At 33.0% G+C, this 27682-nt stretch overlaps 2 protein-coding genes across 5 annotated transcripts; both read right to left on the reverse strand.

Annotated features, from left to right (window-relative positions):
* Window positions 1–663: 663 nt before the first annotated feature.
* Window positions 664–2059, reverse strand: LOC100648817 (protein BUD31 homolog). The gene is made up of 3 exons (XM_003394684.4): window positions 1856–2059; window positions 1096–1218; window positions 664–998 (listed from the first exon to the last, which is right to left on the reverse strand). The coding sequence occupies exons 1-3, from the start codon at window positions 1947–1949 to the stop codon at window positions 781–783; spliced, it is 435 nt and encodes a 144-aa protein (XP_003394732.1). The 5' UTR covers window positions 1950–2059; the 3' UTR covers window positions 664–780.
* Window positions 2060–4988: 2929 nt separating this feature from the next.
* LOC100648592 lies at window positions 4989–27435 on the reverse strand. 4 transcript variants are annotated; one of them, XM_048411251.1, is made up of 6 exons: window positions 26740–27435; window positions 15169–15262; window positions 14425–14541; window positions 10405–10601; window positions 9168–9218; window positions 4989–7861 (listed from the first exon to the last, which is right to left on the reverse strand). In XM_048411251.1, the coding sequence occupies exons 3-6, from the start codon at window positions 14510–14512 to the stop codon at window positions 6977–6979; spliced, it is 1221 nt and encodes a 406-aa protein (XP_048267208.1). In that variant the 5' UTR covers window positions 14513–14541; window positions 15169–15262; window positions 26740–27435; the 3' UTR covers window positions 4989–6976. The 4 variants fall into 4 exon arrangements, with proteins under 4 accessions (XP_048267208.1, XP_048267210.1, XP_048267209.1 ...); XM_003394682.4 differs by lacking the exon at window positions 9168–9218 and having other exon boundaries at window positions 4990–7861; XM_048411253.1 differs by lacking the exons at window positions 15169–15262; window positions 26740–27435 and having other exon boundaries at window positions 10405–10597; window positions 14425–14505.
* Between the last annotated feature and the right edge of the window lie 247 nt (window positions 27436–27682).

Below are 27682 nucleotides of genomic sequence, written 5' to 3' on the forward strand. Positions count from 1 at the left end.
ACGAAAAACCTATATATCATCTATATGATACATGTCTTGCATTAGCTTCTAGTTTAGTTTTACTTTTTCAAATCGAACAAAGATTTATTTATTTTATTAGAAAATAATTTAAAAATTGTCAATCTTTATACATACGTAGATTATCTTGTGTTAACTTTTAACTGGAATTGTTAGAACACAAGTAATCAATTTAAATTAGATTTTTGGTACTCTACGATACAATACTACTAACAAGAACATAAACACATCTTTATTATCATCGTTGCATGTTATTCTGAATGTGCTTTATATTTGAAATTATATTATTTAATTCTAAACGATAAATAAAGTGTACATATTAAGTTTACAAATGAATAGTGATTTACAGAATACAAATTAAATTGGATTACCCAAAAATTCAAAGTTTGACTGCATTTCATTCGTGCGAATTACTTATGATCTAATAATACCAACCAGTTTATTTTCTATTTCACTTCAGATGAAAAGTTTTTAATTCGTCTATACATTTCAATTATTTATATGATAAATTCAAATGTAAGAAGTCTGCAATTACATAAAAACAACAATGTTGTTTTAGACTATTTAAAAATACTTGGAATTAGTCAGTAGAGATGGAGAATTGTACAATTAGAGAGAATTATAAGGTATAATAAAGGTACATACATTTATAACTTGATACTTTCATAGGTCATCGATATTATGCAATACAGTTTTTAGTAATATACAATTCAATACCATTAACAGAAACATAAATATGTATCTTGTAGTCATCGCTAAATGTTATCCAGAACATCCTCTGCATCCACAGTGAATGCATTCCACTATTCTGCCTTCTTCGAGTTTGCCTTTAGGTACTCTACAAATACAATTTGTACCAAAGTTAGTATCCCTGTGTTGTATACAACGTAGACAGCACAAGTTTTCGTATCCCACTTTCTTCCACTTGGCTATCAAATTTCTATCTGCTATATTTTCGTTCAGGCAATAATCATACAATTCTGGAAACATAGAACATATAAAAGAGTAAATAACAGCGAGGAAAGTAAGGAAATGAAATTGAAGAAAGGTAAAGTAAATGAAATAATGATACTTTACCGCGACTTATTGCTTTTCGTCTATAATATAAGTCATATATGTATCGTGATTTCTGATGGTGAATTTTAAATATGGGCCATAAAGATTCTTGTTTTCGCTTGCCCTCGTGAGGTTCTGTTTCAGCTACGATTCAAACATCGATAGATCAGAATTATTTCAAAGAATACACTGCTCTGAATAATTTTAGACTCAAACATATTTAGATTTCCCATTATCTCTTCGATATTTCCAAAAAAACCATCGATCATGGTTGGATATGTTAAATAAAATTGTTATTGTAAAGAATAAATTGAACGGTAAAGGATATCGGAATATGCTGTATGGCAAATTATTGTCTTTTATAAACAGAATAGGAGACAAAAAGACAATTTTTCAATAAGACGATACTTCTATTTATACAATCAGCATTACAAAAAGTGGTTTCAAGATTTCAGAATAGAATTATTGCGATGGCTATCGTCGAGTCCTGATGACGCACTAAACATTAACTGAAAACTTAACAAAATCACCATTAAGTTTATATTTTTCCCAAACCTCGAAAGAAAAAAATATTATTTGTTTTGTATCTTCAGTTTTGTTTTATGCTATAATATGAAATTATGTAAACGATTTTGTCAATTTTTAGTTTAATATTATGAAAAGTCTAAAAATAGGGTTGAATTTATAATTATTCGCGACATTATATTTCGTATAGAAAATAGAAACATTTCGTTATCAACATAACCTTCTAGTCATAACCTGTATTTCTTTTTCTTCTTACCTTCTCGCATTTTCTGTTCTAATTCTTCTAGCGTCGGTTCAATTAATTCCCAACCATCTGGCGGAGGTTTCTTACTTCTACGTACTTTGGGCATTTTTAATTCGCATCAGTGTTACCAGGAAAAGTATACAATATACGGTTTACAGTAATGTCAAGTCGTAGAGTTATATTGCCGCTACTTGTGCACTTGTGTATCTGTGTTGATCATGCATAGCTATAGATACGTTACTGCCGTGACGAATCAAAGCAAACGAATAATGGCGGCAAGGCGGGAAACCCGTTCTCATATTTGAAATGAAATACCGTTCTCATAATTTTTTTAAACAGTTTCTTCTTTAGAAATATCAAGATAATTCAATATTGTACAGAATAAATTCGTGCTGCATAATGCAATTTTTGTAAAACAGAAGAAACCATGCACAGATACTATGCGTATCGACATTTTTTAAAAACATTGATTTCTTGAAAATGTACAACCATTCAGAATTACAAAATATAGTTATTCTTATATTATATTTACTATAGTTATATTAAGACTATACGTATGTATATGTAAAATTAGTAGAAGAAGAGCGGAGGGAGAATTAAACAGTAAGAATGGATGAAATTCTAAAGCAAAATAAAATATTACTATCATTTAAAGGATATTTGGATATATTAAACAATTATTTCTATAATCAATACTCTGCTACACGATCATTCTCAACCTATACAATATATTATCTTTGATTCTTATAAGGAACAATACATATATTATGCACCAATGAGTAGATTAATCTCCTATAAATCATATGTCTAATGATATTGTACACTTACCTACAGAAGAAGTGAAAAAAGGAAACCATAATTATCATTTTATTAAAACTTCATTGCAAGATGGGAAATGCTAAATTATATAATAAAATTCATTTATTTTATAATATATATTATATTAAATTATCATTTAAAAATCACACAAAAATCATTTTGTAGAAAAAAATACTGTTTACAATTTTTCCCGATTTTGGATATTTTGAAGGCAAATTCGACTGGTCTAGAAGGTTTACTGAACGGGATTGGATTTAGTTTATAGTCAACGCTAATTTTTCGAAAGCTCACCATTTTATTCCAAAGATGTATGGTACAAAAATATAAAGAACAAAATGTCGGACGTAAAGTGTTGCGTGATACGAAGTGTGTAGTTTATAAAACAATAGGATGACTCGAAGAGGATTTTACAAGACGCAGAAAATTGCAATTAATCGCAAACGCCATCGTGTTTGTAGAAGAAGAAAACACATACGCTCGATAGTTTATTATTGACACTCAGAAAGACATTCACAAAGAATGCCACGCAACATTCTCATTCTGTGTCAGCAACCTTTTTTTTTACCATTGAGCTTTTTTTGCTATTTGAGAGGATGGACGAGCCGAAGAAGAAAAAGTCAATAGATGATGTGGAAATCGCTGTGTTACGTTCTCACGAAACGTTCTAGATTGACTGTCGGTTAAAAAGAGCATCGACGATCCTGAGGGCGCGATTGATTCCTAGTAGCGCGACCAGTAAGAAATCGATCGATATATACTGCTCGTCCCATAGTTGATGTTTGGTGAAAAAAAGAAAAAGTTTGCTTTCCTTTCAGGCACGGTTCATCCGATCTCTAGTCGGATGAAATTATTCTGAATTATCGGTCGATGCCGTTAACCTCGTTCCCAAAGACTTGCTGATGGTTTCTCAGGTTTATACGTGTATTTTATTTTTTGTGATTTATAAGGACACGTACAGATTCTGGTCACTGAACTATAATTAAATTTAACATTTTCAGTATTTTAAATTTTTTATTAAAATTAAGCGACGTAGAACAAATAATAAATTAAGTAGTTGCTATGTGTATATATGTGTATAATCGTCTATAAATAGTTTAGACAACCAATGATAATTTGTCCTTTATCCGACATAATATACATACGAATATGCGTCTCTGACACATTACAAGTAGAAAAATGAAATTTCTGCGTCTGGTTGAATTAATTCAGTGACCAGGGACTGAATATATTTTTTTAACAGTAGTCGTGATTTCGTTCACTCCTTTTATTAGTGGCCAAATAACAGTGTATAAAGTAACGTGTAAAATACATTACTATCATACACAATTGTAATAAATTCTGTTAATGTTTCAACTGCTGGATTATATAATAACGTATAACATACGTTGGAAAGTCTTGTACAAATACAAAGCTGTATATAGTGCAGTAGCCTTAAGGAGCGTTCTAGCTTGATCTCTAAGATTTACATGAAATAGATTATAATTTCATTTCATTTTACTCCATTCGATAGAGTCCAAACTTATAACATTTTTCTTGGCATCTCTAATCGTTTAAAACGTAAGAGCCGAACGACCTTGTTCTGTCCAAAACAAGACCTTTCTTAGTGTTGGCAGATATAAAAAACGATGGAAGAGAAGGAGAAACAGCAACAGAAGGTACACAGACAGAGGGCAGCATATGGAAATCGCGGCAGCTCTGACATAACCAGGCTTCAATCTCCAGGACGAAAAACGAAGAAGAAGCGTAAAGGAAAAGCGAGCTGATTGTTCTTACAGGGCGCTGCGATGATTCATCTTTTCTGAGCAGAGCCACAAAGAGGAGAGTGTCAGAGAGGATGGCGATCTAAATTCAGAAACAAAAGGAACGAAACAAGATTTCAGTTTGATCGCTGAAAATTCCTTAAGAGGGTAGCTCGGCGAGGTCACGAAGAAGAAATTATGCTAAAGGGGGTGGAGATGGCGAGATTCCGCGAAATCCAACATTGTATAAAATTCGCATAAAGCCTGGGATAAAATTTCGAGCGAGCAAAACGAATCAAGGAAGACACGAGCGCCCGTGACTCGGAGGTAAAAGCAAAAACTTTTCGGTGGAAATTCCGTGAAATTAGTTAAAAATTGAAGGCGGCAAACTGGGAACATTACATAAGTGCAACGAAAGAATCACAGAGGAAATTTGCGTGTATAAGATACGCTAATTTTTTAACGAAATAATGTGTAATATATAGAGTCCTGTGTGCTACTGGATGTTATAGTTATAGCTTTCTTCATTACGATACGAGGTAAATTGACGGACACATTATTGAATTTGAGACTCGCTGTGGCTCTCGTGCATAGGATGCTCCATAGGTTCGTGTAGAGAAGTTTGCTGGGCCCGAAGAATATTTTTGTTGAGTTTTAATTTGATTGTTGCTTTTAATAAAGAAAGACTGAACAATGGCACTATATTATTATTATTTACTATTATATATTACGCTTTGAAATTTTGCATAAATGTGATTAATTCCGTGTAAACGATGTAATATTTTGCAGTAAAACTTAATAATACTTATTGCGTTTAAAAAGACTCACAAATATATATTTCATATAGATACAATTAGTGGTAAAGATTATTTCATGATTCGTTTAGTAATTTTGTCTGAATTGATCTATCGCAAACTAACGTTTCGAATTCAAAAACATATTTGATAGAAAATGGAGGTTTTAGGCGATCGAAGAATGTTAAAGTTCCAGGCTTTTCTACAATTGAAGAGATGAAACTTTACTGCACCTAGACTGGAATTTAAAATTGAAATTAAATGCTATATATTATATAAATAGCTAATTATATACAGTGATATAGGGTCATCTTCTTTTTGCAGAAGTGGTCTCAAATTATATATAAATTACATAGAAAAAAGTAAATAATAACTTAAATCAATGGATAACTTATGTTTTCGATAGTTATAAAAGTGCAAGAAGGCAATAATTATTTATAGATAAACAAATAAAAAAAGAAACAGCGGTTCAGTATATCGATAATAAGAATTGTATCTGTAGTACTTGCTTAACAGTAGTTTGTATTTAAAAATATATTGCAATTCTTGAATATGCAGATGTTGCTTTTTGTGAGATATAAAACATAGTTGACTTGGAAATATAAAACGGCTTTTCCGTACAACATTTAATAGCTAGTCTTTATAAATTTAATATATAAATGGAACTAATGGAACTAAATTATAGATGGAACTAAATAATAAATTAAAATTTTGTTCGTAATAAATTTATATGGAAGACGGCAGAATATTTAGTATATTCAATTTCTCTTTTCAACAATACCTTTACTATATGATTTTGAATATGATTAGTCGTTTTATTCGTGATTCGCTGTAGTTTTTGAAATCGAATATTCCTTGAATATTTTTCACTTTAATAGCAGAAGACTAAAACTGTGGTAGATTTTAGTAAATATATTTCATTTGCAAAATGAAGTATAAATTGCAATGCTTAAAAGAACATCTTTCTTTATAAATCCCGTCAACTACTTATTTACAACGTTGCAACTGTTATCATTTAGTACTCGGACTTCAAATTATTACATTATAGTAAGGTATAGTAAAAAAGTTATTTGGATACTGAAAATTCGAATAAAAATGATCAATCAAATTTTATTCATCACTAATGGATAAATATACAATAGGATAAGAATGAATTCCAATAACTTAATAAAAATTCGAAAGAATAATTAAAATACGAGATATTTTTATTTTTCCTCGATATTTGAAAGACAGATTATCACGTTGTTTATTATCATTTTTTTTAATTCCTTGAATTTTATTGTAATTTGTAGTTTTCATCTATTTGCGTGATATTTTTTTATCCTAACAAAATGTTTTTTAGCTGTTAGCTGTACAGATTATATAATTTTTCATATAAATTTAGTACGACAGTTCAGTAACGAGTCGTTCCTCCTTATAAATTTAAAAATACGTGTAAGATATTTGTTTTTTAACAATTTGGTAAAATACTGACCTTAGTCATTCTATACAGTGCATATTTAATTTCATGTTTCTCTTAGAAATTTGTCCAACATTTCATTTACAGGGAACACTATAAGCGAACTGAAAGTGTTCATATCAAAAGCAATATACATACTTAATATTTAAATACAATGTTAATTCTGTTCAAAACGAATAATTAATTTGTTATATATACATACATATGTATGATATATTCGCAAGAACGTCAATCTTGAGATCGTTTCCGAACAAAACCATTGTCTTGGAAATTGTGTCACACAATTGCAGCTCTTCCTTGACGAATTGTACAAGTTCTCACGCTACACGCAAGTACCTTTATATCCAAATGCAGCATCAGAAGTTTGGCTGCAAGATGGTCGGTTCGATCGACAAAAGCTATCTTTCTCCTCTTTGGGTATGTGTTTAATAAATGTATTTTGTTCCTCCGCCATAATCCTTCCTCTCTCTTCCTCGACCGATGTATCTTTTTCCCCAATTTTCCCAACGTTGCTGTTGCTTAAATGCCGTTCCATTTGAATTCCTTCTGACGTTTTCTCATTTTTTCCCAAAGGCTGGCACATACTAACGCGTCTTTCTCTCAACAAGAATTTGTCAAGAGTTACAGTAGGTCTGGCCAAGACATCCATTCTGTCAAAATGGTAAGCACTACCTATGCGATCTCTCTGCAGTGGTCTGGCTAATACGTTCATTCTGTCGAATTGACAGATACTTCCACCGCGATCTCTCTGCAATGGCCTGGCGGGAACCTCCATCCTATCGAACTGGCAGATGCTCATTCCACGATCTCGTTGCCATAATTTTGGAGAAGCATCGAATTGACAAACACTTATTCCTCTGTTTTGACAGAAAGATTTGCTTGTCCCGGTTTTGTCCAACTGATAGACGCTTGTCTTTCGTTCGTCTAACAATAATTTCGTGGAATCGCAGGTCGGCTTAAAATTCTTTAACGTATCCTGTTCACTGGATGAGTCGAGCGTGTTATTTTCCGTAAAAACGGAGAATTGAAGGTCGAACGCGCTTTTCGTGCGACGCGCTGTACCTCCGCCACCTGGGAGAAAGGACACACTGGAGCCAATGAACGCACTGTTTTGCCTCGGTCTCATTTGTCTCAAAGTGTAGTTCGAGTCGTGCTTTATTGGACACTCTTCGCAAAGGATATTGCATTTCGAGAATGTACGTCGGTTCTGCGAACAAACAAACAGATGATTTGTAAATTAATTTTCATCGCCACTTTTAAACAGTTCAATTGATCTTTGTAATCTATTATACATTCGTGTTTGGAGGTACGATGCTTTGTTTAGAGAAAGTCGTGATGAACAGGGTAAGATATGATACAGATTTGAAAAGTATTACCTACGTGCTATATAAAATTAAGATGAGTAGATCATTATTCTAGGTATAATTAAGATTATGATGTATACATGTCCATATCTACATATATGATCATTTCGTTTACATATAAATCAAACTTTTATCGAAAACAGTATTCCATTTGGAAACGTTAATATCTTGAAAATCTTTTTAATTTCTATAGAAAATAAATTGTCCATTAATTTTTAATTTATTTAATGGTAATTTAGATTTTTGCAATATCCTTTCATTGAAATATATATCAATATTATGAGAAATATTATATATTAAGAAATATAAAAAATCCAGTTCCCTAGCTGGATGAAAATTTCGATTTCTTCTCTTCTCCTAATTATTCATTATTTAATACATAATTAATAAGAATTTGTCGTATATAATATATTATTCATATTTTAAACATTAATGCATAACATTTCTCCCGGGTTTGTTATCTCTACGTTATACGTTATTTATGCATATGTACGTATGTATGCCGGACAGTAGATGTAAAAAACATTTACTCAATCCATGTTTCTCAATGAAACATTTTTCCCTAAATTTTACATTTCATGTCCGAGATGTTAAGTCTTTAATTGCATATAAAACTGTTTATGTAGTAGGAAATTTGAATCTAGTAAATGGTAAAGTCGAAATGTCAAAATAAATACATAGTGATTATTTGAAATCATGACGAAAAAATTAGAAATGAATCGGTGGACGGTAAAAGTAAAATAGCATTCCAGAAATGCAAAGTTTGAAAACAATCCATATTGTGATTTGCGCGTGCGCACGTGTTTGTGTGTGTTCAAGTCCGTGTCAAGCAATATAAATTGATAGAAATACAGCGATTTATTGTGATACCGATAACAAAGAATTTTTTTTTTTTTTTACTGATAAGGAACTAGAAGTCTGAAAGCAACTAATTTTAGCAATAAATAGTATGCGATCCTGCAACAAAAGTTATAAATGTATATAATATTTCGCATAGGATAATTACGGGAAGAATGCGGTACATTTTTTTAAGGATAAAAATTTTTTGTTGGTAGTGGATTATGTATTGGGTACTAGCAAGTCTGACTCGCTAAAGTACGGGAAGGGGTTAAGAAACTGTATGTTATTTTTATAGTCGCACTGTACAACCTCGATTTGTTGGAAAATGATGTAAGATAGCTGCATTCGGGTCAAGCGTCTCTGAAATAATAATAAATGATATGAAAGATTGATAAAAATTGACTAAAATTTTTCGACATTTTTGTCTTTAAATTTGAATTTTATCTTTATATTTTTCTTTTTATGTTTTTATATAAGGTTTCCTGCAATTTGTCCTGGCGGACATTCAGAAAGCTGTTATACCTTGATTAAGGGTAACGTATGGATGTTATTCTCGTTGGATTTGATCGTTAAAAATCCGTTAAGTAAGTTTCAACCAGAAAGCTTAGAGCAATTAAATCCTGTTAGTTGAGTGGACGCTAATCAGGACGCGGCCATTAATGTCTAATTGAGTATATTCAGTCAGTCTCAAGTAGAAGATTTTTTTACTACTATATAATTAATTAGGATTGTGTAGGAGTCTTTCGATCGTCTTACGTTAGATCCACATCGTTGTTTATAAATTACGTTCGTCAACAGCTTTGGACACTTGTGAACTTATTTGTGAACAACGAGTAGTGAACAGAGAACACTCCTTTTTTAAGAGACGTTACATCAAAGGTACCAATTATAATGCAGAATCCAGACGTATTCGTGCCTGCAGTAGAGCTCGCGAGTTATTTGCAAATAACTTACAAACAGAGATGATATAGTAAAGCAGCTTGCAAACTTTGATGTTACTACCTTCTGAACAATCAGCGTGAGAATCATTGGTTGATAGAAAATTTAACGTAATCAACATTCCTTCTTTGACTGAAATTGATATTTGAAAATTTATACTTGTCTCTAATATTTATTGGATTATGGTAAGTAATTTCTCATAGTCTCGAGTAATTTGTCATATGACATTTCGATAGAATTTTTCAATTCATCTTCGTTTTTTAATAAATTATTTGTTTCTTGTATCAAAATTTATTCTCTTCCAGCATCGATGTTCTCGATCATTTTTTCATCTAACATTATTTGCTTTTACTATGAAACATGCAATTGATACGAGCAGCAAGTCTTTACATATATCGAGATTTACAGACGAACAAAATCAACAAGTGGCTGCGCGTACCAACACTAAACGAATAACAACGCTACAACTATGAATAGTTTGCAAACAATTTTAGCCAGTCTGCAGATAACTCGGCATTAGACAGCACGAAGGTCAGTACACAGTACACAATACTAAAGTATAGTCATAAAGTATCAATTATAAATAAAATATATATTTATGCATTACCTGAAGTTGATTTTGTTCAATCGTGGTACAATTTTGTTCGTCTTGTGGCAGGAATTTCGGTTGAGATGGTTCCAACATTCTTATCTTGCCCCATCGATTGAAGAATAACGCAATTGCCGCAGCCCATAGAAAGAGTACGAAAATAACTATCAAGGCCTCTTCAGCTCTGAGTATAACTGCACCTAGTTCTGGACTGCCTATTACAACATCATTCGAGTTACTATTTAAAGTTTATTGTCTAAATAAATATAACACTCTTGCGAACAAAACTGTTTGAGGGTTTTGGGTAAGAGCCGTATCCGAAAGAAATTTCCTCCTGACGTTTCCCTACTACTGTAGCTACCTTCTTCAGGTATCGAAGGATCTACTGAAATCGATGTACATCGTGGAGATCTCTTTGTTTTTATATAGGTGAGATTTCAAACAGTGTAGTTCACAACAGAGTTATATATAACAATCCGTGGCATGAAACTTTCAAATCTGTAGTATACTAATTAATTCTTTAAATATTTACGATTTAAACAGTAGGTATTTTATATGCCGTTCAGTTTCCGACTGAACGCATAAAGGCTAATGAGTCTTCTGGGTGACCAAAATGATTTTCTTGGCTAACCGCTAAAGGCTCTAGGGCAAACACATCTGCGATATACCATGTTCCTCGAGTATCTTCAATGATTACTGAATATCGACGGTAATAATATTGCAAGGTTTCCAAGCAGCAATTTACTCACTGCTGCGTTCTTTCCATTACTAATGCTACAAACCTTATCTCCTTAAGGGGGTATTCTAGCCTAGAGGCATGAATTTCGAGCGGATTTTGAAGCTCTGTACAAACGAAACAAAAAATATTTTTACTATCCATTTCTTTATCATTTGTTTATCGATATTTTAAGATTACATAAAAAATTAACCGAAAAAGAAAACTCAAAATTCACAAAGTTATGAGCTGGCAAAGTGAGGGGTCCAAAAAAAAGAGTGTCCTGGCGTGCATGATTTCAACCCTTCTGGTCATCTGAAGAAAAAAAGCCGTATGGATTCTTAATTAGTATAGATGCAGCTGCTTGAACCTTGGAAAAGTAAAAAAAATATTTTTTTTACAAAATGGCGGCCGTTTGAAGAAAAAGTTACCTTCTGGGCATGTTTTTTTGGCAATTCCGAATTATTTAAAAATAGTAAAATTAAGAATTTTGATCCGAGCGTGATTTAGGCGATAGAGGAATGTATAAAGAATATTCACACCAAATTTCAAATAAATCGATTCATTAGAACTTGAGATATCGTGCACGCTAACTCGAAAAATGTAGTTTCGAGAAAAACGCGTTTAAAGTTTTGAGACAAGTTTCCGGCAATTTTACTCGTAGAATGGTATAGCATATTTACATATTTTTAATCGGCGATTCCTGCTCTATACAAGAAACCTTCCTCTACTTCAAACTGCTCATTCTCCGAAGTTCTTTCACGGAGACGAGTAGTTTTGGCTTCCTTTGATGCCTCTGAAGCTCGGGGTTCAGAGCGCTCGATGCGAATTTCGTCTCGCCTGACTGCGAACGCATGAGCTTCTGGACCAAGCGTGATTCCCATGACACTTAAGATTTTTAATATGGGTATAAAACCTTCATTAAAAATATATACTGCGAGGAAAGTGGAAATTTGAATTGTCTGTGTTCGTGCGTGGATGTGCTTCGGAGTAAAAGTCCATATTAAAGAGATCAACGAACATAAGATAGGCAAATATGTATATTGCGTAACGTATTGACGTTTAAAAATGTGTGGTTTCGTTTAAAAAATGGAGGTGACCTTCAAAATTCGTAAATACGTTCACCTGAGAAAAATTTTTCCAATTTAATCGAAACCAAGCAACTTTTGTTTCAAACATTTCTTTGTATCTGAAAAATTGAAAAAATTATTTAAGTGGCCTATTTTTGGTGGTTCCTTTATCCTATTTTTGGTTTTGTCATGTGTATCATAGATCACTGTTTGCTTCATTTTCTTGCTTGTGGTGATCTCATTCTAAAAATCGAAAAATTCGTTCTACCAGTTTGATCGAGATTGGAATTTCCGAGGAATTTCCGAAGGTCTGTGTACTTACGCGCATTCGAAAATCCATATAGATGAATAGGAGGCGGGAAATACTTCATTATACCGTCTCTCATAAAATGGGGAAAATCGTGTGGATTTTGGACGATAAAGCCGATTCAACTTTGCTCGCTTATCTCTTACGCTGCTCACTCCCATTCGAGAGTTATACGCGTAAAAATAATTTATCTTCCTCTTCAAAATGTTTTCAAAATGCCGTAATTTTAGCAGAATGCAATATTTATCTCTATGCAGCTATATATTTTGTAACTTTATCATACATTATCGAGCTTTATTATGTTGATTAATATTTATTAGTAGATTTATTTGACAACACTAATCGAATAGCAAACATCCTCGAGGTTCGCCAAAATTTTACTAGAACTGTTGCACGTCAAACCACTGATACTCCTTTGCTTTGGTTTTATCCTACTTCAAACTCCTACTCCACACAACGTCCAATGGTGCCAACAACCATACGAACAAATTTTTTTAATAATCTCAACTCGAACGCTTCCATGTTCGTCGTTAGAAGAAAATTCCATGTTAGATATCACGTTAATCGCGCTTATGAGGTTTGAGTTTTGCAAGAAGTAGAAGATAATCTTCTCGGAAGCATTATGTCCCTAAGACGATGAAATACAGATATCCTACTCTGTCGGCGGCAGCGTCTTTTGAATTTTCAAAACATTGGTAAAACTTATCGTCACAGGCGCAGCTTAACCTGTTCAAAAATTGTGTATTCGTTCGTCTATTCTTTCATCGCTTTTTCAGATCATAATATTTTACTCTTGTTGTTATTCTCTTCGTTCGATTTGTTTAGCGGAACGTTTGCGCTGAAAACAACTGTTCGAAACAGGATTCGACGTTCGACGGATCGCGAGGCAGTTGGCTAGGCACGCGTAATAATTCGTATACAGTGTTACATCGAATCGCCTGTATTTTTTACTGAGCGCTAAATGCAAAAATTCGGTTGCAAAGTCGAATCGTTCAACGGCCTGAACATTGCTCGAAACTTTACATTATATCGAGTTTGTTTATTCTTTTACAAATTAGAATTGCTATTATCCTCCTTGCCTGTCGAAAAAGGAGGACCAGATATATATGTATAATCTATGATCCTAGGTATCAAGATAATTAAAAAGATTCGTGCACATACAGGTTGTTGGAAAGTGGTCGCAACTGAACTGTTCTTTTTAGAAAAACAAATTAAAGTTTCATTGTAGAACGGTTAAGTTGCGATCCAGACTTTTTATTCTCGTGAAGTGGAATACGATGGAATAAAAAAAGTCTTGACCTTGAATTTCATTTCACGGTGTAGAACCATTCTTTCGAACAGCCTGTACAAAAATGTTATTCGAGGATTATTTTGCACGTTACAAACGATTTAACTTTATACATGGAACTAATGTGGCCGCCGATCAATGAATGACCTGCCGAACATCTCTCTATTCGACTTACATTTCGTATCTTTTTCATTTTATTAACATGCACGCATATTATATTAAAAGTTAATGAAAATGTATATATATTTATTATTGGGTTCGTTTGTTGTTGTAAATTTCGCAATTAAATACATCGTGCCAGCTGCGCACTGCTACCATGCTAATATGCCCTTGTCATTTTCTGCTCTTCCAACGACCTTTTTCCACCTTCTCTATCATTCTCTCGCTACTCAAGATTTCTCAAGATTAAATTTCTATCCTTATGAATTCCTGTGCCAGATTTTGCATGGGAAGACAAATTGAAATGTCCATTTAATCAAACGTAATAGCACATAAGGATCGATTTCTCTGTGATAAACTTTAAATCTTTAGATGTATCTCGGATTTTTTGCGATCCTATGATCTAAAATGGCAAAGCGAACCGTGTCCATATAAAACTTTCGAATTCACGGACAATAAGAGCTACTATTGTCCGAGTATTGTGGGATATTTAACTCACCATCCGGATAAGTGGAATTAATTTCATCGGTGATATTCAATTCAGATGGTATCGGTCCAACGAGGATCCTGTCATCCGGAGCTTCCATCAATTCCAGTTCAATTTTTGTCACGTGTCCTAGACGAAGAAAAATAAAACAAATAATCACAAATGGTGTAAGTAAATCTTAGAAACTTTGAAATAATAATAAATAATATTATATTAATATCTTTTTCGTTTACATAAATTTATTGGCACGTAGCATATTTTCTTCTGCCATTTAGTGCATTAGGCAAAATAAATTAATCTACTTAATAATTATAAGTTAGTTAGACGCACTCTTTTCATAGAAAAAGTTCTTTAAATAAATGTAACGTTCTTTTATTCAGAGGATCGTGTCGCTTTGTAATCGAGCGCTATGCTTATGGTCTGCTAATAATAACGTTCTTAAGCTTGTTATGTCTAAAAATTAGTTTATGCTACGAACATTCTACAATCTGCTTTTATTCAACTATATTTTTACAGAATTCTATTCAATTTTTTTAAGTATTTTTCATGCGAGAATTTCTAAACTTACCAAATTTTCTAATTATTATCGTAGAAAATCTTTGAATATAGCTTGTACAAGATGTTCATAAAAACAATAATCGGTTTGAAATTGAACGAATAAAATGAAGATATTAGTGAGCAAAAATAACGTTCTTCTTATAAATATATGTTATATTATTATATATATACAATATTAGCAACTTTTAATATACCTACCACTGCGATTGACATCCTGATGTTTGTGTAGTGACACTGTGACATGTTCTCTAGATCGATTTCTTCCCTCCACTCTTACAACTTTTACGCTTCTCTGAAACCATTAAAACGAAATACAAATTATTGAAAAAAGATATTCCCTTTTATATTGATATAAAAAACAGAATGTAGGGTATTTTACATAAAAATAGTGCAAATTAAATAAGATAATTTATTACATAATTTTATCACATAATTTATGTTTGGCATTTTAGACAAATATTAGTAAGCCTTTCTTACGTTTGCTTTTTATTCACCACACAATTTACGTCGCGCAAATATAATGGCGCGATAAACTTAACCAAATTGAACTGTCGTAATTCGAAAGATAGACTATATCTAACGTTTAATCAGCAATTCAGAATTGTAAATATGGGTTTTGAAGTAGTTTATAGGTAATATTGACAATATATTATTGTCATTGGTATGTTACGCAATTATGGTTAACTAGATCAATTTGATAAGACACAAGATATTAATAAATACGTGAGACACATTTGAAGCGTTGATTCTAAACAACGAAATGAATACGAAAGTCAGTTAGTACATATGTAAAAGTATCGGTTGTGAGGCTTACTTTTCAATTTCTAGCCAATGTAATTGTTACGTCGCGTGAAAAGGTCCGCGTGACGTCCTTTATTGTCTGACCGTCGAGGCTCAAGCATCGTTAGAGAAACCCTCGATAAACCTAAGGCCCCACCATAAACCGAGTCTCATTAGCTTGCAGGAACCTTGAATCCTGCAAGTATTTTCGGTTTATAGCTGGTACTTGAAAAAGTCCTTAGGTCTATTGAACGTTCTTAAAGATTACGGAGAAAGCTGGTAGTTATAACGGGAAAAACTGGTAATTATACGATAGGGAGAACCAGGAATTTATATAATAGAAATATCCAGATTTTCCCACGAGTCATGCCGGTAATTTCCTCCGTAATCACATCAGAACGAACATCAGAGTTTCTATGGTTCTAAATTAACTGAATACGGCAGTGACATTGCGCTACAATTGACGAATATTTCTTTCTCTTTCGGACTTGATATTTCTCATTCTGATTTCCTCATACAGTAGGTCTAGTAGATCTTTATCCTATTTCACACCCACTCCTTGTATCTCGTCTCAATTTCTAACGAACCGAATGGAAGTAATAGACGGAAATTCATTTTCATTTTGATCGCGCATTGACACTACATATGTCTAAAAAGAAGAATTTGTGCTGTAATTGTTCGATAGAAAAATGTTTCAAATGTCACAAAATGTCATAAAAGTCTATGTACATCGGTTAAATATAACATATTATACTGAAACCGTTAGCTCTACTAATGATTTGCTACATCTTCCCTCATATATTGAATACCTGCATTATAGTAATTGTCTAATTAATTCTTCCGTAGCGTCGATATTTTGGAATATTCTGATCTATAGATTTGGATAGAGAAATTGTTTTCTAAAGCACGCCGAGGAATATTAGCAACGACCATTGCTCATGTTAAATCTATGTAAAATTCACTGTTTTTTGAACTCGTTGTTTGGTGCTTTAAAATTCTCCTTCTGTCGTTTTTTCAATACACAGTATATAGAGTATATATATGTCGGGTTTACATTATGATTAGTGTTAGGGGCGTGAAACGAATCTTCATTTGGATTAAACATTATTGTTATACAATAGAGGAGATATTTACTAATGCAGATATGATTATTACAGAATTTGACAAGTAACCGTGGTAATTAGATACTCGAGAAGCTAATGACAATGATCCTAGGTTCAATAACGTATCCGCGGTCAACGGGATAACAGAATGCGCTTTCTTCCAAGGTCCAAGTTGTACCCAACTTGCTTGTCTACGGTACAAGTATTACTGAATTAAAACGTAGAACATCCACCGAGCGTAAAGACGCTATGTATCTCGCTAATGCGACTTCACGAGAGAATGACTTTCCGTCACGATGATGTTGCAGAGGAGAACTATGATGCGGTGTATCTAAGGACACGAGATCATAGGATTAGTATAGATAGAGTATAGTGTAGTAACAGACCTAGGTATTAGATATCATCCATAGAGACAGCTCCCGCAAAAGCGGCTCTCACGGCTGTCAAGTTCTGCTTCAAACATAGAGATAGTATATCAGGATATCTTACACCGCATCCAGACTCAGCAATCATGCTAGACTTGGAATTTAATGATGTGACTTTCTGCCCTTCGTAAAATTGTATCGTACGATCGTATCATACGATCTCTTGCAACAGATAAAAATTACATGATAATACTATGGGAAATGAATTAATCCTAAATAACGATCAAACAATTGTATATGATGCAATATTCAGACTGGATGTCCCAATGGAACCAAAAAAACTACGCTCCGAATCTCCAATTGCACTTGCAGTTGTCTTTTCTGGGCTAGGTGCGACGGTGTTGTATTGTGGTAGAACATGCAATGTTTTAAACTCTAAAATTTTCAGGGATCTTCGTAATAACTTCATATAATAACTTCATGATGACAGTAATGTAAACGTGTTCTCCGAGTTATTACCAAAGCTGGTTAACGGAGACTTTACGAACACATGGGAATGTTTCACTTGATAACTTCTCTGTGATATGAACAAGGTCACCAATTAATCAGTTGATTACATTTATTCTGACGTTACTGTTTTCAATAACACAGCCATTTGCTGGCTCCGTTATTTAACAAATAAATCGATAAACAGTATTAATAATTTCATTTCAGATAAAGTTGATGCTCCTTCTCAAACTTATTTCTCACTCACGTGCAGTACATTGTTCATTGCCCTGTAGAGTTGCTTGATTCATTAAATCCTTCAGAGTTATCAATTCATTCTTTAAAGTTAAAGATAAGAATAATTTTACTTCGTAATATAAATCCTCCAAGATTGTGCATAATTTGCATTAGTGTATAATAGAGACAACTGTTTTGATAGCTTGTGCTGCTGGAGAAGAAATCATAATACTTTCGATTCGAGTAATTTCATTATATACCCTATTGGACTTTGTTAGATTAGCTCTTGAAACATTCAAACATTCAGCAAGCCCGATCTCATGTAAGTTCCGGCATCAATCTTTACTTCCTTGCTTCTAACGACAACCCTTGCTATTAACGTACTGTATAAAGCTCTGAAATAATTAAAGAGATACACTTGACTAGACATCTATAACTTGCATAACCATCACGCAATCTTGGGTAAGAACGGCAACACTTCCGAACCAATTGGCTGCTGAAGCAAGCAAAACTTTCACAGAAAGAAGACTAAAAAGAAAACACCCCACTGACCTCGCTAAAGAAATAAAATCGTCAAACTCGAAGATGGTATTCCGCCGGGGGTAGCCATCCACATGTTATTTAGCAATTAAGTTAGACAAATTTACCAAAATTCTAAAATACAAATTAAATAATAATAAAAAAAATTCTTGGGTACGAAAAATAAAATAATGTCAATTGCTTGCTGGTATCATTATGAAGGTATAGAAGATATATTAAATCGCGCGGAATCAGATCGAATCACGTCATGTAGGTAAACTACAAGACGTAGTACTTATTATTTTAAAACTATCGGTGATCCATCGATTGGAATTCGGTGCCGTTATAAAAGTACACGATGAAAGCGCCTTCATAGCATAAAAGAAACACTGAAATATCAATTTCAATGATATTTCATTTTGAATAAAAACAGAAAAAACGAACCACTTATGTATACTTTTTGCTTCGGTAACACTCTCATATTTTATAAAATAGAAATTTATGTTAATTTACTTATCAATTGATTTAAATTGTTAAATTAGATACTATTGGTTCGTTGCTGCAATTAAATAAACATGATTAGTATACATTATGAATATCAGCGAAGAAAGGTTCGAATTAACTTGTAATCCTTTATAAAACCACACAAAAAGTAGAATTCGATTAGTAAAATATTACGTTGATCAAATTTGCTGATTGCCTTCACAAAGACAGTTATAGATATAATATACGATTTGAAAATATTCGTACAATCTATGCCACGTAACATGGTATCGATGGTAATCGATGTAATGATAATATTTGCCGCTAATGTGATTTATATTATTTTATTTAAAGCCATCTGGCAAATTGAAAAACAATACTGATGTTTCTGAATTTACAAATTTTTTTATTATCAAAATAGCTATGTAGAAATATATGTCCGGGGTTAGGCATAAAACACGTTGAACATCAATGCACCGAGATCCAAAGAATAATTGGATAAAGAGTCAACAATCAATTGTCAAGATGTAGGAGCTATTTTCAGCAGCGGTCAGAAGGATCATTCGAATGATTTGTCAAAATTGCCTCATTTCTGCTGTGTACTGAGTGTACTATACGATTATTTTTAAATATACGATTGCGATACGAGATGCAAATACAAGGACTGGACTACTTAAAAATCTTAAACTCAAGAATAGTGAAATCACGTCCGCATCATAAATCCAGCTTACAACTATGTATAATAATTATTGCTAACTGTTCAACAGCTACTTTAGAAAGAGTCCCGAGATCTCGAAAAGATATTGATCAATGCTGATCGATAGTATCGATTAGACGTGTTGATTAAAAAGCAGACCAATCGAAAATCTCGAGGACAATCGATCAGGACGCTAACTCCTTGAGTGGTGAAAAATTAAAGATCAACCTAAATCAAGAGACTAACAAACGTAATGCTACTTAAGTGTATAATTTTTCCAAATAGAATAGAACCATAGAAAAGTAACTAATGTAAGAAGTCTGTCTGATTATTTTAAGTTATTTTATTTGGAAATAAGTTTGTGTAAGATATACAGGCCTGTGTGTAAGGTCTGATGGGAGGTACAGGTGGATAGGATGTGATTCTACCTGAAAAAATAAGTCGAAAACGTAACATAACATATTTTCATATGACGTTTCGTTTCCGAGAAAGTGGAGTCTGAAAACTTGTCAAGTACCAGGTATGTAAATATGAAACCGGAATTTTCGTATAGAAAAAACACGTTTATTGTATGAAAATGATTAAAAATATTTTATTCGAAGTATTGCCCATCGCTAGCTATACATTTTTCCCACCTGTCTGGCAATTGGCGGATGCCACGCCAAAAAAACTGTCGCTCTTTTGAGGCAAACCAGTCATCGAGCCATTTTCGTACATTTTCGTAAGAAGTGAAGTGCTGGTCAGAAAGTGCGTGTCCCACCGATACAAATAAATAGTAATCGGACGGAGCCAAGTCTGGTGAGTAAGCCGCGTGCGAAAATATTTCTCAACTGAACGCTTCAATCGTTTCCTTGACAGGTCACAATTCGGTGGAGAAATGATTTTCTTTTGTATCTGGCGAGCAGCATTTCGCAAGTGGTTTTTCGGTTTTCCTGCTGTCTTTCATTCAGTTCATGTGGAACCCATTTTCCCACCTTCTGGATCTTTCCCATGGCTTTCAAACGTATGGAGACGGCTTCTCGTGTCACGTTTAATTGATCAGCGAGTTGTTGTTGCGTTTGAGCGTCATCCTCATCCAACGATGCTTGCAATTCGCTGTCTCGAAACTTTTTCGGTGGTCTTCCACGTTCTTCGTTCCTCACGTCAAAATTGCCACTTCCGAATTTTTTAAACCACTCAAAGCACTGTGATTTACCAAGAGCATGCTCACCGTAAGCTTCGACAAGCATTCGATGCGATTCTGCAGCAGTTTTCTTCAAATGGTAACAGAAAATCAATGCTGTAAATCGCAGATCGTAGTTTCCAGGCACAAAATTCGACATGTTCAACGCTATTACAAACTATGCTGTTGTATGCTGAGTAGAAAATGTTTGTGAGATGTCAACAAAGACTTTTGGCATCGATGACGCAGTTTAGTGATAACTACATTATCAGCTAGGGCCATCTATAGGCAAATTCCGGTTTCATATTTACAGACCTGATATATTTAAACAGAGGTTATCAAACGAAGAATTTACGATACATCGTATTCAAACATATTTTTTGTCGAAGAGGAGTTTTGATATACGTTACCTCAGTTCAGTCGTTGGAGTTTATGGTACGGACATCTACTATTTTTAATTACTATTTTTAAAAATATTTATATATTTAAAAATATTTTAGCGTATAGAGTCGTAAACTCTGTGAAGCTCATTGACTATTTCTTTATAAGAATAGAGCAGGCTTCTAAACCAATTGTCAATAGCACTTTTCACAAATATTTTCTGTGTTTTGTAGAATACTTTTATAAAATAAAAAATTGTGAGCGATTCTGTTATCAATCGAATAGCGCTTTTTTTTAATAACTCAAGATTGGACGATCTTACTGACCTTGAACAGCGCATCGTGTATTATAGGCAAAGTTTGCCAATCGAAGTTTCGACCATGTCATAACATGCAATATTTGTAACGTACGAGAATTCGTGACACATTACATCTATTGATCCCAAACTGACGTTTAATCTGCTATATATGTGTGTGTGTGTGTGTGTGTGTCGCGTATAAGTAAGAGTAGTTGTGTTACTGTAGTATTTCTGGTGGGTGCTTATGACGCATTATCAGTGTAAAAACTAAGAGTAACTTCAAAATATTGCCAAACAGAATTTCAATCGCCTTACAGATTCTAAAGGATTGACCACTGATCGGAAGGGTGCATTAGTACAATCTTACTATACTACTTCCGAACGAACGAGACCCGAAGTTACACAATCTGTTTTATCCAAGGAGCGTAATTTCTCAACTCCTTGTATGTATATTATGAAAAATCTCGAAATTCTATGATTGGGATAGATCAGGCGTTTATCGTACGCATATGGAAGATGTAATCCTTCAAGATTTCCGAGGATAGTGCACTTTGAATGTTTATCGCGACTCATATTCCAGCACAACCATGTGCCTCATTGTTTAGATAAAGGTTTGGATCAGCTTAAAATAAAGATGTTTCTATTTCAAAGAACTGAAAAAGTGCAGGACAAGCTGAATGTTCTCTATCGCTGACATGTAAATAAAATGTTTTAAACAAATGCAATTAGATAATTTTAATAATACGATATACACATACAGGTATTTAAGATTCTAAAAGATTTGAATTTATAATGAATCATTTAAATTTACATGTAACATTGATTTCTATTCTTTATTGATTAATGATATTCTGTGTATGATTATAAAAGCACCTCTGTACCAATCTTGAGAAACTTGTCGATTTAAAATCTATATTTGTATGTAAATGCATACACATTGCGTTAAAATTGTGTAATTTTTACAAGTTTTTGTCGCAGTAATTGTCACAGTAATTTAAATTCATTTACGTTCAATCAAAGACTGGACTTCAATCAAATCGCATGGACTGTAGGAATATATTTCATGATTTTCCTAGTTAATATTTGCATTTAGAATCGTTTGGGGAAAAATAACCGATGTTCCGGTTCTTTTACTCGAACGAATCATTTATTATATATCGCTTCAATCGATAACAAGGTATTATAGAGAGCATCGATTATTCTTGATTCGTCTACTTTCTGCAGAAATATAGATAGAATATCATATTCGAAAAGAAGAACTCGTACTTTTGAAAAGCCAATAAAATGACTTAAACATGATGTTCTTTTCGGCTAAAGCATCCTTGATTTTATCTTCGGACGAGAGAAAGCTAGCGACTATTAAATTATGACTATGAAAGAGACAGAGAGAGAGAGAGAGAGAGAGAGAGACATAAGTAAACAAATGTGGGAAATGTGTGTGTGAACTATGATTTGTCCAATATGTTACGTATCCTTGTAACTATTTGTCTTTCTTGTTGTGATTAAACTATCGAAGTAATTTATTCGAGATGTAGGGACTTCGACAGGGGGTTATAGAACGAATTCATTGCATTTGATACAGGTTTGCGAACAAAATGTAAGAAAGATTATTTCCGTCTTCGTCCGAATTGAAGGTTTGCAAACGATACATTTAGAAACGACACTTGCACAGTCGCTTTCGCTGGCCATCCGTCAAGTCCTCAGAAACTCTTCGCTTTGACATGAAAAAAGTTGACGTTAATCAACGAGGTATCTTCAAGTTTTATTCAAAACATATAAATTAACTTCGTGATTTTGAATTTTTACTTCAATGCCAAAAATCTCAGCGTGGCGTATGATATACGTTTCCTGGTATTTTAAATGTATAATATATTCTCTAGTCTACGCGACACATACTTCCCTATTTCTTCAACTATTCTTTTATCGACAGTCTCAGCGCGACATATAGTATATCTTAACAACTTTCGTTAACTCGCAGTCCGTGTGCGACGTTAAATTAGCGATTCAATCTCATCTAGTCTGTTCTTATAGATAATTCAGCTACGATTTAGTGCGATACTTTTCCGATCGGGAGCAAATATCTGTCGATCAGAGCAAGTATCTGCTGACGGTAACTCAACAAGCTGATCCAATTTAAAAAATACTAATTAGCCTTCGTCAACTCCAAGTCCGACCCAATCTTGGAATATCGACAATTATTGCTTATATTCCAAGATTTTCAAATCGCTGTCTATAAATTATAAATAACTACGATGAAAAACCACCATAATAAAAAGGTAGGAAGAAAGAAAGAAAGAAAGAAAGAGAAAAGGATACAGGATATCTAATGATGGATATGAAATTTTTACGATACTAGATGCTATTTTGCCTGCATCTGACTGCGAAATATAAGCACATTATAAATAGAGTGAGTTGGAAAACTAATGGAACTTTAATATCCTTTTCCAGGAGAACGGTTGACTCGCGATCCATGTATCTTGTGAGATTTTTGTTCCTTGTGACGAGTAATATATGACGCAATAAAAAAAAATTGATCTTACAAATCATACAAAGGTCAATAATTACGATCCACTTTTTTAATTGATTTCCACCGATCCAAGAAGTAGAAACCTTTCACCGATACATGACAAATAATTTTTGATACTGTGTACGTATAGACTAAACGTCATAAAGACTATGGCTTCGAAGAATTGATCAGCCGATCAAAAGATTCCAAGTCTTACTAACAAAGCCTTAACACGTCCGAAAATAGGTTACTGCACCATATGCGGTAAGCTGCATCGTATATAATTCGGCATCATCAACTTCATATTCTAAACCGTATTCATAAGGTAGGAGCCAGAATTGCAACAGGGGCATATCGAACTAGCACAGTCTACAGCGTCCTTACCACCAGAATCCCGAAGAAAACTAATCACAATGTCTACAACATGCAACAATCAGGTGTACAAAATATTACATAGAATACCCAATTACATCGGAAAAATCTCGAGCAACCAAAGCATTTCTCATACGAGTCCAAGAATAACTAAACGAAAGTAACATTACGCTACCATGGAAATGATCAATCCAATGCACACAATAAAGACATAAAAGAGAAACGACTTGTAACGAAAAAGATTAAAATACGAGTGAAACAACTTATGCCTAAATTAACATACGTTTTTACATAAAATCGGAAGAAATATACACGAAGTAAGTTCGGCTGTAACTATCACAAGAAAAAAAAAACAAGTGCAAATGACCTCTATGTATAACACATTCACACTTTATCAAAAAACAAAACCCCCAATTTTGTTATTACTGTAACGTTAACATCACCCTCGAATATCTAATTTCTTGTTGTCTCAAATTTGAAAGCACGATATATAACTTAAAAATACCCAACGATATACAACATATACGCATAAACATAAGTAGTAAAGCGCAATATAAAGGATTCCAAGTTTCTTAACAAAAATTGATTTCTTACATCAACTATAAAGTTATACAAAACCGATCTGACTGATCTATTCATTTTAGTGCATATAAACAGTACTACAAACATAAGTGTATCTCCGTATAAATAATATTATTGTCGCTTAATTATTTACGAGGTACATGTAAATGTAGTTACTAATATATTAACAGGAGATGTGACGTTAAACAATAAATAGAAAAAGGATTTGATCAAACTAAAATGACAAAAACGAAAAGAAAAAGAATCGTAAGAAACTGTAACTTTACTTAAAGTTGTTTATTATGGCTTAATTATTATTTATTTATAGAATAAATATTCTTAAGATTCATAATGCGTACGTTTAGAACACGTAAATTGTATCACAATTGGTGGTTAAATTTCTTAATAAAGTAAATGTTTATGTGTAAAATTTTTGGATTTATTTTATGAAAATTATGTAGTTAAAAATCGCATAATTTTAAACTTCGTACACTCTTTTGCCTAAAATTATTTTCTTTCAACGAAAATGATCTCGAATGAGAGTCTTGATGCTTTCTCGTTACGCCTGGTACTGTTTACACTTAACACAACTTTAGCTAAGGCTTGCGTGAAAGAGCCGTATCGAGGAGAAAAAGCTTTCCGACATATACGCAATATAAAAAATTCATACAATTGCAGAGAAACTCTGCTAATAGAATGTTGACATGATTCTATGAAAAAATATCGAGGTCTATATCAAGGCTTATATGGAAAAGCATTGCAATTGAACGAGACATTGAGAGAAGATTACAGCTTTAAAGCATCATTACTTAGCAAAATTTATTTTACTTAGTCAAATCGATCTGCTATTGAAATCAGTAAAACAGGATTTATAGAACTAATAACGAGATAAAATTATCTCTTCAGATAATGTATACAAGTAATATAGACGAAATCACCTTATTATGCGAATAATTTTTTTAGAGACAGATGAAAAAACCCTTAAGAAAATGATTGAAACGTATGTAATAACGCGCAATAAATTATTATTTTTCATATGAAACAAAGTCACAATTTCATTTGTTCGGGAAACTCGATATTATCCAAGTTTCCTATAGCTCCATTCCAATTAGTTCGAATAGTCCACGTGTTTTTATTATACTTATTGAGAAAAACGAATAATGCACTTATTTGTATCTATTATGATTTATCAATATTTAATAATTGAATATGTAATTTTTAATATTTATGTTCACACGTCAATCTTTGCAATGCCGTCGTTTCATTAAGTTTCCTTGCTGTTTTCATTCCTTCGAGATAAAAGGTTCAATCGAATGGAACTGTTTTGAGGAAGAATTCAAACTAATCACAACGTTTTTCATATTTCGTATTAAGATGAAACCATCTATTTCAAAAGCTACACAAGCTTCGCACGATCATCGGTTACAAACCACGATATAACTTATAGAACTATATAACTACATGAGTTTAGAAAACACATAGAAAGTATTCGACTTTGACCAAGTACTACTAATTACTATTGACAAATTACTTTTAATTAACTTTCGCTTCTGCATCATTCAATTGTAAATGAAATATACAAAAATATACAATTTTTAAGGTAATAAATGATAAATGTGTCAGAGTCATAGTATTTCTTAGAATAATTTACTGCAAAATACCTTTATGCTGTAAAATTTTACGCTAATGAACGCAAATACTTTCTTCGACGATACGAGAAATAAAATTAGAGCTATATAATATTAAGAAAATTGAGAAGCCATGAAATTCGCGCAAAGGCAAACTTAAGAAATATTGAAAAATTAAAATCGTTTCTTACTTTCAGCAGAATTTGCCGGTTGTTAAGTACCACAGTTTTTAATTTTTCTTGAATCGACCACTGTCGCTATTAGTCCCACTAAATGTATGGAACTCGAAGAAAAGCAAACCGAAGAAATTGAAAGAAAAGAAAGAATAAGAGGAACAAACCGAAACCAGGCAAGTTCTCCACGTGACTGACGAAACTACGTACGTATACTTCGTCGACAGGCAAAGCCAAACAGAACGCCAGCCAACGCGCAAGTCTTACAGACTTGTAGGTCATAGAAGAACTTATTCTCGTCTATTTTTGCAACAGACTTCGAATCGAATCGAAGAGATAAAAAATAAACGAAGAAAATGTTTCTGTGAATTAGGGCTGAATATAGATACTTATTGATTATTACTATAAGATACTTATCTTGGAGAATATAATCGGAGATCTATTGACGTTAACTCAAGCTGTGATCAAACCAATTCAAACGCTTCTTGACACAGACCCTTCGCATTAGTTTCAAAAGGCAATGTTTAACAAATGGCATTTCAGGCGCGAACAAGACCACCGTTCCGTGTTTCCTATTCCATTGAAGTTTCTTCCCTAGAAGTTAATAAATTCGTAGGCTCGATATTTGGAAGATTAATTGAAATCGATCGCCCGCATGAAAGGTTAACGAATTCGTCTACGGAAACGCTAACAACTGATCTCAAGAGAAATGTATACTTCCATAAAAAAAAAAAAAAAAAAAAAAAGAAAAAAAAACAAAAACAATTCGGCTTTCGTATCTCGGAAAGTAATAATATAAAGAAAATCTGTTAAGAAATGAAAGGCTGCTCGGTGAGTGGAGTTATACTAATATAAATAATTGATATTATAATGACGGAAAATAATAGTATTAGTAATATTACACATATTTCCGGTTGTTAATATTTGACAGAAGCCCAAAATTTAATGATTTCGTTTATCG

This window comes from Bombus terrestris, chromosome 13, assembly GCF_910591885.1.
Source record: "Bombus terrestris chromosome 13, iyBomTerr1.2, whole genome shotgun sequence".
NCBI lineage: Eukaryota > Metazoa > Arthropoda > Insecta > Hymenoptera > Apidae > Bombus > Bombus terrestris.